We start from the raw sequence: 15,393 nt of genomic DNA, 5'->3' as shown, positions 1-15,393 counted from the left end.
TTTTAGTAAGACATTTGCATTGTGAATTATTTATGTGTCATATATTACAGTGGCTGTAATGGCTGAAAAAACTGTACTGTGGTCCTAAACTACATCAATGTGTATGAATTCAGAAATATCAGTATTTCTATGCGTGAGGGTTTCTTGAGTTTTGCTTCACCAAATCAAAACGAAATATCAATATATTTACCTTGATTTACCCAAAAACTTAGTTTTAAATAGTCTGTGATGAGGTCATAATTTAACTGAACTAAATTTTAGTGCTGAGGTCAATCGCCAAGTGGCTGTGCACCACAGCAAGTGCTAAAAATAATGATTAAATATGATATTGTAAATCCCTCTACAGTGTCTCATGGCTGACATTGTTTTGCAGGACCTAACCTCCAGCCATCAGTGACAAACATAGATATGTTGCCTCTTGTTAGTCAAGTCTGACTCACAGGGTGGCACTGTGAACCTTTGTAATGGGGGAACATAGAGTGAATCACCTTCTTTTCTGACAGCGATAGTCAAACACAGAGTCCATGTTCTCTTTTAAGCAGCGAGATGTTTTACCTCAGCCTGTAAGGATAACAAGATGACTTTTACTAACAAAAACAATAGCAAAGGGATTAGGATACGATGATTATTATCTGCTAAATGGTGTGTGTTTTGCATAGCAATGGCAGCTTTATAATAAATATGCGTGCGCATAAAACTAATTTGACTTTATTTGGACCATGGTGCATTTCTTTGGGAGGTCATGCCCAACGAGTCACATCTGTGTATTTCCTTAACAGATTAGATAAAGTAAGCCAATACTCATCCTCATGGGATTAGGGTCCTGGGATGGTTGTACTTGGTTGTGGCCAAATCTTCCTTTTTCCCCATAAACTAATTATAATGATATCCACATTAATATTCATCATGATAAATACCGAATAAGAAAGATGATTTTTGCTCGTAGTGATATTAAGTGACCATTATTTACATTGAGATCAAACAAATTTAGATCACAAAATATATTGAATTATCCTTAATTAAAGGTGTTAAGTGAGGTGTACATGAGGTTTGAAGTCGTGTGTCACTTACACAGTAAGTGTGTCAGTACAGATGGATTCTGTGCCTGTCAGCAGAGGAGCAACAACCCTGTCTGACCCCAGAGAGTGAGGTGCAGGGGTCACGTGTGAATAGGCCTTTAGAAAACACTGGTGAGGTGGTGAGGCTGCTGACTCAGGGGGCTCACTGTGCACCGCCCCCCATCCTCCGCACCACTCCATCACAAGTACGGAGAGCATGTCAGTATCCTAACACACAGCCAAAAAAAAATAGCTGCCAGGTTTGGAGAAACATAATCCTTTGGAGGGAAAAAGACAGGAGATAAATCCAACACATTTCAGATGCAGAGTGGCGTAGCGCTTAATGACGAACCCAGGTAAGAGCCTCAGAACCTCATTGTCTTCCTCTTCACTGTTCCACCTAGCTGCTGCTCTTTCTGCCAGGCCCATCCCACAGCAGGACAGCTCTTTGCCAGCTCTTACACAATTGTTTGGTTCAATGTGTTGGCACCATTTGGAAGTGGGAGGGGGGGCTTGAAATGTTCTGGATCACATGTTTATTTGAATATGGCTGTGCTGCCTGTGAGTGTGTCACTCCTCATAGTTGTGTATTGTTCCTGGGCTTGAGTCATCTGATGACTAGGCTCTTCTGGAACAAGCTTGGATTTTGTGAGCCCACATTGGGCCAGTGTTGGCTTGACTATCTGGATGGATCTTTCAAAGTATGGAAATATGACAGGTCTGAGAGTTTTACCACTTGTGGAAGGTTTCCTCTTGCTCAATCTACATTGATGTGGTGATGATTTGAGATTTTCTTCGGTGCCACGAAACAAAAAAAAAAAAAAATATTCTAGCCTCTTCATAAAATCGATGGTGGATTACGGACATTAATGCCCTATTTGACGATGTACGTACTCACTGGTTTCTGAGTAAGTGTGTCAGACAGTTTTCAGTGTTTGTGTGAGTTTTACTACTATTTGAAGGACATTTATTTGCTGAAGTAACTATAACTGTGCCTAGAAACATTTAAAATTGTGTCTTTGATATATAGGAATATGTTCTTTCCGTTTTACAATTTAGGGTCAATATATGGACAATTAAATTAACGAGTAACAGTTTACCATAGTTGTCTTTGTGAATTTGAACCAGTAGAAAATGGATGGATGGATATTCATACATTACTCTTATTTCTTTTTTGTTTTTTTCAAGGTTATGGTCAATAGTGCCTATGAGTTGGAATATTGTTGTTCTTGCGAATTGTTGTGATATATTTCACCCTATAAACTCTTAACAGCTTAAATGTGCATTACTTTGCATGAGTAACAGGAGTGTTATGAGTTTTGTGACCAACTTTCCTAAATGGTTTGTTTCTCTCTGATTTCTTCCATCAGTAAGAAGAATAAGGATGGCAAGTCACAGGAGCAAGACTACTCTTCTGAAAGCCATCACAGAATTGTTTTACCAACATTCCAGTATAAGATGAACCACCCACGAGTGGGCAAGTGTATCATCATCAACAACAAAAACTTTGATGAAAGGACAGGTAAACACTTCATACAACCACTTATGTTTTTTTTTCTCAATCCTGTTGGATAAAATCAGTGTATACTTAGCAGATGTTTTTTTTTTTCAACAGGGATGAACGTACGCAACGGCACGGACCGAGATGCGGGTGAGCTGTTCAAATGCTTTAAGACCCTGGGCTTTGATGTCTTCATCTACAATGATCAGACCTGTGAGAAGATGGAATGTCTTCTCAGAGAAGGTGAGTAGAGAACACTTTGCACACCAGACATGTTTTTTTAAATCCAGTTTATACACGTGTTAATTATGCTTTCTTTTGTACCTGCTTCCAGTCAAGTGAAGAAAATCCTTTTTGTGATATTGCAGCTTTTAGTTTTTTAGAACGTGGTTGACTATTTCAAAGTTTTCCTTGCAATGGGTACATGTTTTCATTCAGAATCCATGTTGCTGAAAATGCCCATTAAAAATAGGCAAATAAGGAAATGCACATTTGAAAATTGTGTACAAGATTACAGGATATAAACCGAGAAATCTCTCTAATCTGTGTTAGACTTGACAGTGCCAGTGACAGGTATTTTTTTTCATTTTATTATGAAAGGTACAGTGTGTAAAATGTTGTAACATTTATTGGTGAATTTACATGTTTCTCCTGAATATCCCTCACTCCTCCCTCCCAAACCTGTCGTGTTCAGTTAGCATCAAAACTTAAAACATAGTGTTTAGTGTAATAACAAGGCGGTCCAAAGTGGCTCCATAGAGTGTGAGTAAGTGATTAAGTATAATTTCACCTTGAGCATTAATTCATCATTCCTACACACCACCTGTTTTTATTATTCCGTGACATTTTATTCTGGTTAAAATGGGTAGTTTCAAAATGATTCATTTTTATGTGCTGTTTATTTGCCTTGCCGGTAATGAGTTAAGGCCTTTAGTCTCATAGTTACTGGCACATATAATGTGGAACTAAATGGCAGAGCAACCACACATTATTAATGCACCAAACACATTGGGTAAGATTTATTCCAGCTTTCTACCAGCCTCAATTGTGTGATTGCTGAGAATTTGAACTTCACCCATACTTCAGTTAACCTCTGTAACTGCTGGTCAGTCTTCAATAATTCAACTTGATGTTATTAAATGGCGACCGTCAGTAACTCTGGTCACTCCATTCTTATTGGAGGTAATGTTGAAATGTTTGTTTTTAAGTTGTGGAGACAACAGATACTTCTTGGATGGTATTGTCAATATACAGTATACAGTCATGTAGAATTTCAGAGGATTCCAGCTTTATTTGCATAGATATTTATCTACAGGCACAAGCTCATATCTAAGACTCTTCGTCTTAATGAATAGTGCTTGTTTTAACTTAACAACAAGGTCAGACAACAGGTGGTGCTGTTGTAGTAATAATGGTGTAAGTGTTAATTACTCATATGACTCTGTCCTTTTGTGAAATTGTGAAGCCATTATGTGCAACACTGTGGGTGTCATATTCACATAGAAAGTTATTGAATTTTTTTTGTGTACATATTTAATATTGATTTGACCTTTGAATTTATGTTGTTCTTCAGAATCCATGCAGTTTTGTTTTTTGGTTTTTTGCTTGTAGTCTCTTCTCCTTGTCAACCAACAATTTGGCTGGCAATAACATCTGTCAATAGTCATGGAAATTAAAACCTATTGATTTTTTATTATTATTATTTAGCTTTGAAAACTGTTCAAAATCTTAAATAGTAATGGGTGCCTTTCTATTATTATTGACATAATTGCACATACTCACAGCGCTCATTGGACTAATCTGGACCTTTATTTTACTTTGAAAAACCAAGTTGGGACCGAGCTCAGCTAAGATTTGAGTATTTTTGTGTGTGTGTGTATGGGTCAGCCTCGGAGGAAGACCATAGTGACAGCTCGTGTTTCGCCTGCATCCTGCTAAGCCACGGTGAGGAGGGCATGATCTACGGCACAGATGGGGCCATGCCCATCAAGACCATGACATCGCTGTTCAGGGGGGACATGTGCAAAAGCTTAGTTGGAAAGCCTAAGCTCTTCTTCATTCAGGTAGGCAGTCCTGAATACTTTCTTGTATGTATTACAGTTGTTGTCTCAAAGATTCTTGTATCATTGTCACCAACTTTTAACCCGAATGGTCAGCCTTCAGGCTGAATGACAAAGAAATTGTAACTGTATGAGGTGTTGCTCCCTGTGATTAGACAAATGTGTAAATCTCTGCCCACCCCAGCTTTTTAAAAACAGCTAATGTTTCAATTGCTTCACCAGGTCATCGTTGAGAATTATTCTCAGGATCACAATGAAATGTCATTTCATTTACTTCACCAGGCTTGTCGGGGTTCCGAATTTGATGATGGTATACAGACAGATTCGGGTCCACCAAATGACACCCTGGAGACGGACGCTAATCCGAGACATAAGATTCCCGTAGAGGCAGATTTCCTCTTTGCCTACTCTACTGTGCCAGGTAAAACACCGGTGTTTCTCTCTCATGTCTTAGTAGAAGAGATAGATGACTAATGAGACATTTTTGGACGCATAAACAGAGAAGACACTTTCATCATGCTGAATCATGCTGGGGTTTTTCAGGGTATTATTCATGGCGAAACCCTGGGCGCGGCTCCTGGTTTGTCCAGGCTCTCTGCAACGTCCTGAACGAGTTTGGCAAGCAGCTGGAGATAATGCAGATCCTGACACGGGTCAACTACATGGTAGCTACCAGCTTTGAGTCCTGGTCCGAAGACCCACGCTTCAGTGAGAAGAAGCAGATTCCCTGTGTGGTATCTATGCTGACAAAGGAACTGTATTTCAACTGACCGTCCGGTATGACTGACGAGACTGTGTCAGGTACTGGCTAAGCAGTCAAAGCATTCAGGGATGAATCGGGCACACATCAACATTTTGCATGTGCAGCTGAGCCTGAAATACAAGCACTCCGTGAAAAAAAAAAGAATTTGAGGCACTCCGAGTTCATGTTCTGATGGTGAAACTTATTTCTCCTCTTCGGCTCGTTTTTAAAAAAAATGGAGTCACATTAGAGCTGATCTTTGTAGACAGGCATTGTTAAATAGCCATGTTGTTTCACCAGCCTGGAACATTTGCTTCCAGTTTTTATGGGCTTGGCGAATCACAACTGAATTTCTGTTTTCTAATTTTCCTGCTCTTTCAGTGAGTTGGAACTGTGGCCTTAACGCACAGATACGCAAAGACGGGTCCAGTGTTCTGTGAGCAGCCTCTCCAGAAAAAAATATTTTTTTAATCGAGCAATCATATTTATACAGGAGTATATTCCATGAGAGTCTAAGGAGCAGTTCACATGCAGCCACTTCTGTGGACATAATGACATTATTTAGAATGGAGACACATGTCAGACAACGACGTGGTTCCAACTCGCATCCATTTCAACATACATCCGTTGTGACTCACTCGTTTTTTAATTCCATACCTAATTGCACGTCTGCATGACACCAAGGAAAGGGTTAACCCAGACACACCTTTTTTCTTCATCTGTACATACAAATCAAACAGGAACACTTAAATTTAAAGCAGCACTAGTAATCGATTGTATTTGTTAGTTTAATGCATTTATTGATTCAGTGGAGCTGCAGAAACCTCAGTCAGATTAGCAGGATAGTAACGATGGTGCGACAAAAGCACATCCTCACAAGCATGTCGAGTAAAAACACCTCTGGCTTCTCCCAAACATTTTTCAAGCATTTGTCGTTGCTGCATGTGAACAGCCTTAAAGTCGATGTTTCCCAAGAGCAAATTTGTGCATAATATCATATTTCTATAATAATATAATATATTTTGAACAGTTAACCATCTATTTCCTTGAATGACTGAAAACTACAGAATTAGATTTGTGTCAATATTTTCAAACAAAAGCAAACAACACCTTTTTAAGCAACACGTTTGAGCAAACAAAAATTAACCACAAAATCAAAACACACAAATCACAAATAAAATATCGATTTAATCATTCAAAAATATTAATTTATATTATTAATATTACAATATATGAAATATTTTATTTGTTTCAAAATACACTTCTTGTTTGCAATTATCGGAATTTTGTTTGTGCTCCCTCACTTGTTCTCAGCGCTGTGGTTGTTGGAGTGACATCTCAATGGACTGGAAGTCGCCACTGTCCGTCTAGAACCTGTAATTGTAAATATCTAACATTTACAATTAGAAACATTAGATACCTAGAATTATTTTGTTGGATGTCGGCGAGGGAAAATTGGGGAACGAGTTCCAGATGGGGGGCCCACGGTTGGTGTAGTGGTTAGCACTCTTGCCTTTGCAGCAAGAAGACCCGGGTTCCTGGGTTCGAGCCCCGTTTGGAACAACTTTGGAACAAGGGCCTTTCTGCAAGGAGTTTGCATGTTCTCCCCGTGTGTGCGTGGGTTTCCTCCGGGTTCTCCGGCTTCCTACCACAGTCCAAAAACATGCGATATGGGGATTAGGTGAATTGGTCACTCTAAATTGACCCTAGGTGTGAGTGTGAGTGTGTGAGTGAATGGTTGTTTGTCTCTATATGTGGCCCTGTGATGGACTGGCGAACTGTCCAGTGCCCAATGTCTGCTGAGATAGGCACAGCACCCCCCGCGACCCTCTGGTGGAGGAAAAAGCAGTAGATAATGGATGGATGGATGGAGTTCCAGATGGACAGCAAGTCTGTCGCCTGTGACAACTTCCGGTCCATTGAGCTGTCGCTCCAAAACTCAGTAGCCAATCAGCAGGCAGCTTCCTAAGGCCCGCCCATGATCAAAATTGCAAACAAAAAACCACAGCAAAGCGATGGAGCGCAAACAAAATCCTGATCATTGCAAACAACAATGTATTTTCAAACAAACAAAAACGATACTATATTTTTGAATTATTAAATTGATATTTTATTTTGATAGTGTGGTTCATTTTTGTTTGCTCACTTCCTAAAGTGTTGCTTGCTTTGTGTGTTGAAATTGTTGAAAATATTGACTCAAATCTGAGTTAATTTTAGACTCACAAATAACTCAAGACAATGCCACGAGAAATGTGATAACAAATTCTTCGATTTTAATTTGGTGACACGGAAAATGGATGACATTGTTTTCAGTTATCTGTGTTTGACTTTGTCATTTGTCCAACAGAAGAGAGACAAATGAAACAGACAACACTCCTCTGACCAGAAATGTGTCCCCATGCTCTTGCCAAAGACTCAGTGCCTCAGCCTTCCTAGCACAATAGCAGCATGCTGGCATCCTCAGGTTCTTCAATGTCCCATATAGTGGTTTCAATGTCATGTTAAAGAATTTCACATGCTAGGAAGGTGTATTATTTTGCTGTGTTGTGATTTGTCCTCTTTAAGTTTTTGGGTCATGTTGTGACTTCATTGTCCAACCCCATGAAAGCAAGGCTTTTCCTCAGCATGATGTTTGAAGACCTGCTCGTTGTTCAGGCCCAAGACGTTGGGTGATCAAAATAACGCTCATACAGTAATGACACAAATCTCATTCCTGATTTATTACACACTGTCGGATTTTTACACTCATTACATTATTATCTAAGGTTTAAGCTGGACTCATTTCACTGTATATTAGTGTTTTACATTTTGTCATAACATACTCCACACAGTAGTTACAGGTAATAAGACATGTCTTAGTGAATTGAATTTTGCTGTTGAATGAACCCAAATCACAACAAGAAGCTTTAATATATTGTTTTCAAGCACATAGTGCACCTTGCTAAGCTTTTGAAACCCATATTGAATGATTTATTTTGTGTAAAATTGAATTATGGTAAAAAAAAAATATATACATTATTTTTCACCCTTGGAAAAAAGAGAAACATTTACTGCTAGTCATTACCACTTAACTCAGTTTGTTAATGTGAATACACTCCATGTCTGTCATTCACAGAGGCAGCTATTACTGATGGTGTACACACTCAATTTACAGGTCCACAATACACACACTCACTGTTGCTGTAATGTTTTTTCTTCATTATTCCCATGACTGCATGTGTCAGTGATTTAGGGGAGAGGGTTTAGGTGTAGCTTTCATTTATGATCTCATTTTCTCCTGTTTTCTTGCTTTGTAATTTTTTTTTTATCAGATTTTATTTAGATTAATTATTGTTTTTATGACAGTAACAGTTGTATACTATTTAAAGGGGCCAGGAGTGTGCTACTAAATGCAAGCACATCCCTTTTTCTTTGTCCAACACAGCCACCACTATTGAGTCCTCTGGACAAACTGTGCTGAAAGGAGTGTTCACTCCTCTTGTTTTGCAATGGAATTAAAAGAGAGAGAGGAAAAAAAAAGTTTTTTGCTGTTGTCCTCAGGAATATATTTGCAAATATTTGGAAATGAATTACATTGAAATTATAATCTGGCCCAATATTTTATTTGGGGCGATGACTTCAAAACATTGGGATTCTTATGTAAATTTTGTTGTATTAAAAAGAATTTATAATGTTACGAATGTTGTGTCATTTTTCTTCCACATCTGTAAATGGAGACAATGTGATTTTATTCAATAGCAATATACAGTAATAAAAGTGACATGTATAAATTGGTACAACATGGTGAATTGATTTAATTGTTTTGTTAGATTTGTGAATCAAATTTGTGAAAATCAGAAAAAGGCCATTAAAATTTTTTAAATAATTAATAATCATCAAACTCAACTTAAGAGATAATGGCATGTAACATACGGTATCAACAGGTATTGAATGCAATATTTATAACTGTGTTTTCATTCACTTATACTCACTGTAAGCCTGTAAATAAAAACATGAAAGAAATCTATAGATATCTAAATAGTGTTCTAACTTTGAAAAACCAAAGCCATTAAACTGGTTTATTTGTTTGCAGCAAATGCTCTGTCTGCTGTTGCAAGTTCAGTAACACCAGAACCTTCAATTTGAATTCTAAAGAGCAAATTACATACAACGTCACATTTCAGATTTTACAAACCTGGAAAGTTAAAAAAAAAAACAGTAATACTGGTTTGGTGTCCATTAATCGTGAAGCACAGGCCACTGTGAGGTGGTCGTGGGAGGGGAGCCCCCCCAAATCAAATTCTGTCCCGGGCCCCGTACAGGCTGACACTGCTCACAAATGTGTTGTTAACAGCTTCATACGTTCGTAAATGTTCAAAAATGAAGTATAGGAATAATATTATATACTCGAGTTTTTCATATCATTATTGGTATTGGACTCAAAAAAGGTGTTTTTTAAATACATTTTTTAAACATTTTTAGATTTTTGGTACAATTTATATATTTTCTATTTTTGTTGTTTATTAGTAGGTTCTTCTAGTCTTTATTGAGAGAAAGCTTAATAAAACCTGCTAGCTCCTGTCTTATGCAAAACTTTAAAAGTAAACACTGTCAGTATGAAAGACAGATCAGTTTCTGAAAATGAACAACATAATCTGCTGATTGTAATCTGCAATTGAGATAAAGAAATCTCTTCAAAGGTCTTCAGATCTGATACAACATCATGTTATGTAGGTCGGTCTGTACGAGACATTCCTGTCACTTTCGCCTCATACTTCCTGCTCCCCAGGCATTTCTGAGAGGTCATCTTAGGGAACAGTAGCAGATCTAGAAGCATCACAGATCTTTAGGGCTTTCCAGTTTGTGTCATCGTTGTGGTGACCGGGACACAGTGCTAGATGTAAGGGGTCAGTGAAAGTCCCGGCACAGAAGCAGTGGAGGAGGGTCATGGTATCAGCACCTAAGAAACACACCAGTCCTCCCGGGAAGCTGCAGCACACTCCTATTCGAGTGAACCTTTTTCCTGCCAGCAGTGGAAGCTCATGACGGACACCACCATGCCACGCAGCATAGCCTCCATTAAAGTACTCCACACACCAAGACTCCTTCCCTCGGCCCAACCAGCAGTCCTCCTCGCGGCCCTGCCGTGGGATGCTGGGGTAGGTGAGCCCCAGCTCCCAGTAGGTCTTCCCATCAACCTCCACCTCCCAGTAGAGGCGACCCTCGCTGAAGCCTTGCTGGCTGATGACGTTCAGGGTGTTGTCGAAGCGGGAGGAAGTCTCAGGGACGTCCTGCCACGTGTCTGTGTAGGTGGCCGAGTCGCCTTTAGGAGAGATGATCAGCTTGGGGTGAGCGGTGTCGGCGTCAAGGACGACGTCTTCAGCATCTGTGTCAGAGACGTTTGAAAAGTTGAGTGAGTTTGAGCTGATGCAGATGTCAAGCTCTTCCTACATGATTTTAAAAGAAGCATAGAAACATAATCTGAATCAGTGAATCCATGATACCCAACTACAAAATAAAAACAATAGACAGAAGCTATTCTTCTGACCAACTTAAGCTTTGAATAGACAACTAACCCATTTGCCCATTTGACGGCCTTAGTGGACAAGGGACTCAGAAAGTATAAATGGGGCCCAGAGAAGGTTCCAGACCCTGGTTTGTTTGCCGTTTTAAAGACAAATTCAACCATGCATTTATTTATTACAAAGTTGTTGCTGTGCTTTAATGTAATCAGCCATTCTGGGGGACTCTCTGTCTTTCTCTCAGCTTTGGGCCGACATGATATTGCTCGCTGTGTTTGTCCTGTTGCAACAACCCTGAGTTTGACATGCTTGGAGTGAGACCATCCACCTTTCTGGCTCTGGGTCAACTCACAGCTCTTAAACAGTCGCTTGGTGACAGGGACCTGGGATCTGATGAACAGCAGCAGGTTGACAGTAAAACTCAGCAGCTGCTCATTCTTGAACTCGTCCAGCTGAATCAGGTCAGGGTCGGTCAACTTCAGGGTACCACAAATTCTGGACACAAACAAACAAAACAAAAAACATGCAATTCTTTTTTAGTAGTAATAAAACTGTAAAACCTACTAATAACCTATAACTAGTTGTCTTCCAGATTCAACACGGAAGTGTCGGCCATTAAAATTAAAAGTTCACTTTACAGTTTGGTGAGAAAGATATCCAGTAAACAAAGTCACTTCATGGTTGCTGATGGTATTCCCCGCTTGTCAACAGATGTTTGGTATGTTTGGTATCCACTTATCACTGAGCTGCCAGTTTTATGCGTGAGATCAAATGTGGGAATGTTAGCCTCATGCAAAACATTTTGTGTGTGTTTATCTTTGATATGCATCACACCAGCATACCTTTCTTCTGTTTCAGCGTCCTAGAAGAAAAACAACAAAGCACACCTGCTCATTTTCATGCTTTTAGAGGTCTCATATACCCCAGACGTGCATGAACGCTTAACACATCCATCCTCCTCGTGTTTACCTCCATATCAATTTCCTGGGCCTCCATGTGGGCACTGAGGTTGTCCAGTCGGTGGCTCAGATCCTGGCTGAGGTGGTAACAGTCCTCTATCTTCTCCTCCACTAACCTCTCCACGGCCTCACGCTCTGCGTCCAGCTGGGCCAGTGTGATGCGAAGGTCCTCGTCCAAAACCCGCTTCATGTCCTCGTACTTTTTAAGGATTTTCTCCTTCACTGCACTGCTCTTTTTCTAAGGTGAGAGAGTGTACTATAGGTACAGGTAATACTGTAATAATAAACCTAGTGTACTGTATATACAGGTAATACTGCAATAATACAGCTATAGTGTACTATATATATAGGTACTGGTGCAATAATAAAGCTAGTGGACTATATATACAGGTAATAGTGCAATAATAAAGATATAGTGTACTATATATACAGGTAATACTGCAATAATAAAGCTATAGTGTACTATATGTACAGGTTATACTGCAATAATAGAGCTAGTGTACTGTATATACAGGTAATACTGCAATAATACAGCTATAGTGTACTATATATATAGGTACTGCTGCAATAATAAAGCTATTGGACTATATATGCAGGTAATAGTGCAATAATAAAGATATAGTGTACTATATATACAGGTAATACTGCAATAATAAAGATATAGTGTACTAAATGTACAGGTAATACTGCAATAATAAAGCTATAGTGTACTATATATACAGGTAATACTGCAATAATAAAGCTATACTGTACTATATGTACATGTAATACTGCAATAATAGTGTATGTACAGTAATACTGCAATAATACAGCTATAGTATACTATATGTACAGGTAATAGTGCATTCATACAGCTATAATGTACTAAATATGCAGGTAATACTACAATAATAAAGATATAGTGTACTATATGTACAGAAAATACTGCAATACTAAAACTATAGTGTACTATATATACAGGTAATACTGCTATAATAAAGCTAGTGTACTACATATACAGGTAATACTGCTAAAATAAAGCTAGTGTTATATATATATATATACATGTACTATTGCAATAATAAATGAGTTATTTTCTTGATCATTTCACTTGACTGTTATTGTCTCAATTATTTCATTAATTAATTAAACACTTTTCTTAAGTCTAACACAATCAATTCATCAATCACACTTATTTATTTATATATGAATTTGCATATAAACCAGTGTAAGTCAAAGTGCTTCACAGGATAAAACGAATCCACCTATCAACATAGGTGTGTGCACCTACAAACAAATATTAGGGCAAATGTAACAAAAGGAACAGAAACAAGGAAATGGCATCATTATTCTCAGCCATGAGGAAATAACGGAGGCGGAAAGAAATATCTAATTAATCGAAAACTGCAGGACAAGAAGACGGGAAAAATAAACATGTAAAAAAATGATTACGGTACATAAGTAAAACTAAAAAGAGGTGTGCTGGTGAAGTCATCTAGCTTGAACACAATTCAGGAATCGCTGTATGAAGACAATCAAAGTATAGCTGAGATTTAAATGTAGTGGAAGGAAAAATGAGGCAGAAAAAGTAAAAATAGATCAAATCCAATTATAATCAGACAAAAATAACCTTATACAACAAAGGTTTCTAAAAGTATAGACAAGGAAATAAATTTTTAAAAATCCAAAAACAAATTTACCTTGTTAATTTAAAGGGACAATGTGTAGTATTTCTGGGTTTATATAACCCAAAATCCACTTTTTTATACATATTATGTGCTCCTGCATTGTCTAGTCGCTGTATAATATTTTTTGTTTCATTTTCGTAGTGTTTCAAAAAGTCATGTAAAATAACATGGTCGCGGGCCGCGGTTGCATAGCCACTGTTAGCAGCGAGACGCCATGTTTCTACCGGAGCCTGTAAGGACAAACGCGAGAGAACAAATCAAGCGTCTCTTTACTTGTAACGGAAGTCCCGCCTCCACTCTCTCCGCTTCGTCTGCTACGGCCGCGGTAGCTCGCCCTCTCCCTCGCCTCACGAACCTCATCTGCTGACACGGAGAAATACGACGAGGACGACATTTGACCAGCTGCGGATACCGTAGCGCTCAGGGAAGGGAGGGGGTGAGCAGAGTAGCAGTTCTTTGTTGTAAATTTCAGCCTCTCCTCCTAACTTCACCTTTAACATATAAGTAGAATATGGATCTAAAATACAGACACTGAGTGATGGACAATGTGGACAGTGATTCATGTTCTATTTTAAAAACCCCAAAGACTGCAAACCCTTCTCTCTAGTGTTAACTGGATTGTACATGCTCTCTGAATAATGTCCAGACACTGATTAGAAAGTAACAAACTCCACCATGTGGTCTGACTTTTTCAGGCGTTATAGCAGAAATTGGTAAGATATCACCAACTAATGCCATATCCCAGAAACACTGTATAATATACCATATACTCACTGTTATCTCCACCTGTTTGGCTGCCAGCTTCTTCATCCTGTAGTTGATGACATCTCTCTGTCGCTGCAGGTGCTGCTGGTGCTTCTGGGGTCTGAGGACATTTTCCTTTGGAATAAAAACAGGCTGGAAAGTCAAAGAAAAAGTTTCAGGATCCTCATGTAAAAATGAAGTCAAATTTCTACATTTCTGACGGCCCCTCCTACCTTGCTATTCATTTTTCCTGGACAGTATAGGCACAGATTACAATCCACTGAACGGTGGGAGTGTGACCGTCCTGTCACAAATACAAGGGTTCTGTCACGAGGGAGGAGGAAGGGGTTGGGGTGGGGGGGGAATGTCTGCTGCCCTGTCCTCCACCTCCACTGTTCACATGCACCATGTTTACCTTCAACTCTGAAGACAAGGGAAGGACACATGATGACCTGACAGTAAAAGAGTTAATTTATGTCCTGCTGTTGAAAAGCCCGTGGAGTAGTACACAAACACACACATTATGTGTATATTTATTTTTCAGATATTAACTCAGTGTTTCCCAGCCCTGGTCCTCAGGGAACACTGTCCTCCGTGTTTTAGATGTTGCCCTGCTCCAACACACCTGATTCAAATGAACAGCTCGTTATCAGGCTTCTGCAGAGCTTGATAACGAGCTGATCATTTGAATCAGGTGTGCTGGAGGACCAGGGTCGGGAAGCACTGAACTAAGGTATGATATACTAAGATATTAAAAAATAAAAGAATATATGTGTCAAATGTACAAGAATTGAATAAATAAGTACAATTATAGAGTATATAAACAATATACAAAAAGCAAAATCAAACAAGTGGACTGTGTGGAAACAAATATATACATACATTTAAGTGTTGAAACTACATTGATACTAAAGGTAAACACAGATGCAGCACAATTTGCACAAGTATATTATTATATTATAACACAGTGGTTATGGCACAGTAGTAATTATTGTACTTCTATTTATTTTTTTAATTTTGAAGATACAACATTTTTAAATGCTTTTCTTTAATCTATTGCAATTTTATTTTTACTTGCCTGGATCAGCAAGCATTTGATCACTTCATTTTGAACAATGCTCCATAAATAAAGTATTACATTTATTGCAGTGGTCAAACACT

At 38.7% G+C, this 15,393-nt stretch overlaps 2 protein-coding genes across 2 annotated transcripts; one reads left to right on the top strand and one right to left on the bottom strand.

Annotated features, from left to right (window-relative positions):
- Positions 1–1,379: 1,379 nt before the first annotated feature.
- On the top strand, positions 1,380–5,454 carry casp7 (caspase 7, apoptosis-related cysteine peptidase; the record flags this gene model as incomplete). The annotated part of the gene is made up of 6 exons (XM_083904132.1): positions 1,380–1,414; positions 2,429–2,580; positions 2,674–2,802; positions 4,447–4,622; positions 4,902–5,040; positions 5,163–5,454. The coding sequence occupies 6 exons, from the start codon at positions 1,380–1,382 to the stop codon at positions 5,387–5,389; spliced, it is 858 nt and encodes a 285-aa protein (XP_083760258.1). The 3' UTR covers positions 5,390–5,454.
- Positions 5,455–10,148: 4,694 nt separating this feature from the next.
- LOC310938895 (tripartite motif-containing protein 16-like protein) lies at positions 10,149–14,477 on the bottom strand (the record flags this gene model as incomplete). The annotated part of the gene is made up of 5 exons (XM_083903523.1): positions 10,149–10,726; positions 11,215–11,357; positions 11,809–12,059; positions 14,263–14,367; positions 14,466–14,477. The coding sequence occupies 5 exons, from the start codon at positions 14,475–14,477 to the stop codon at positions 10,149–10,151; spliced, it is 1,089 nt and encodes a 362-aa protein (XP_083759649.1).
- Positions 14,478–15,393: the final 916 nt, after the last annotated feature.

Source organism: Microchirus variegatus (assembly GCF_963457635.1).
Source record: "Microchirus variegatus genome assembly, chromosome: 17".
In the NCBI taxonomy this organism is placed as follows: Eukaryota; Metazoa; Chordata; class Actinopteri; order Pleuronectiformes; family Soleidae; genus Microchirus; species Microchirus variegatus.
The sequence above is the reverse complement of the archived record's forward strand: the minus strand, read 5'-3'. Positions and strand labels throughout refer to the sequence as shown.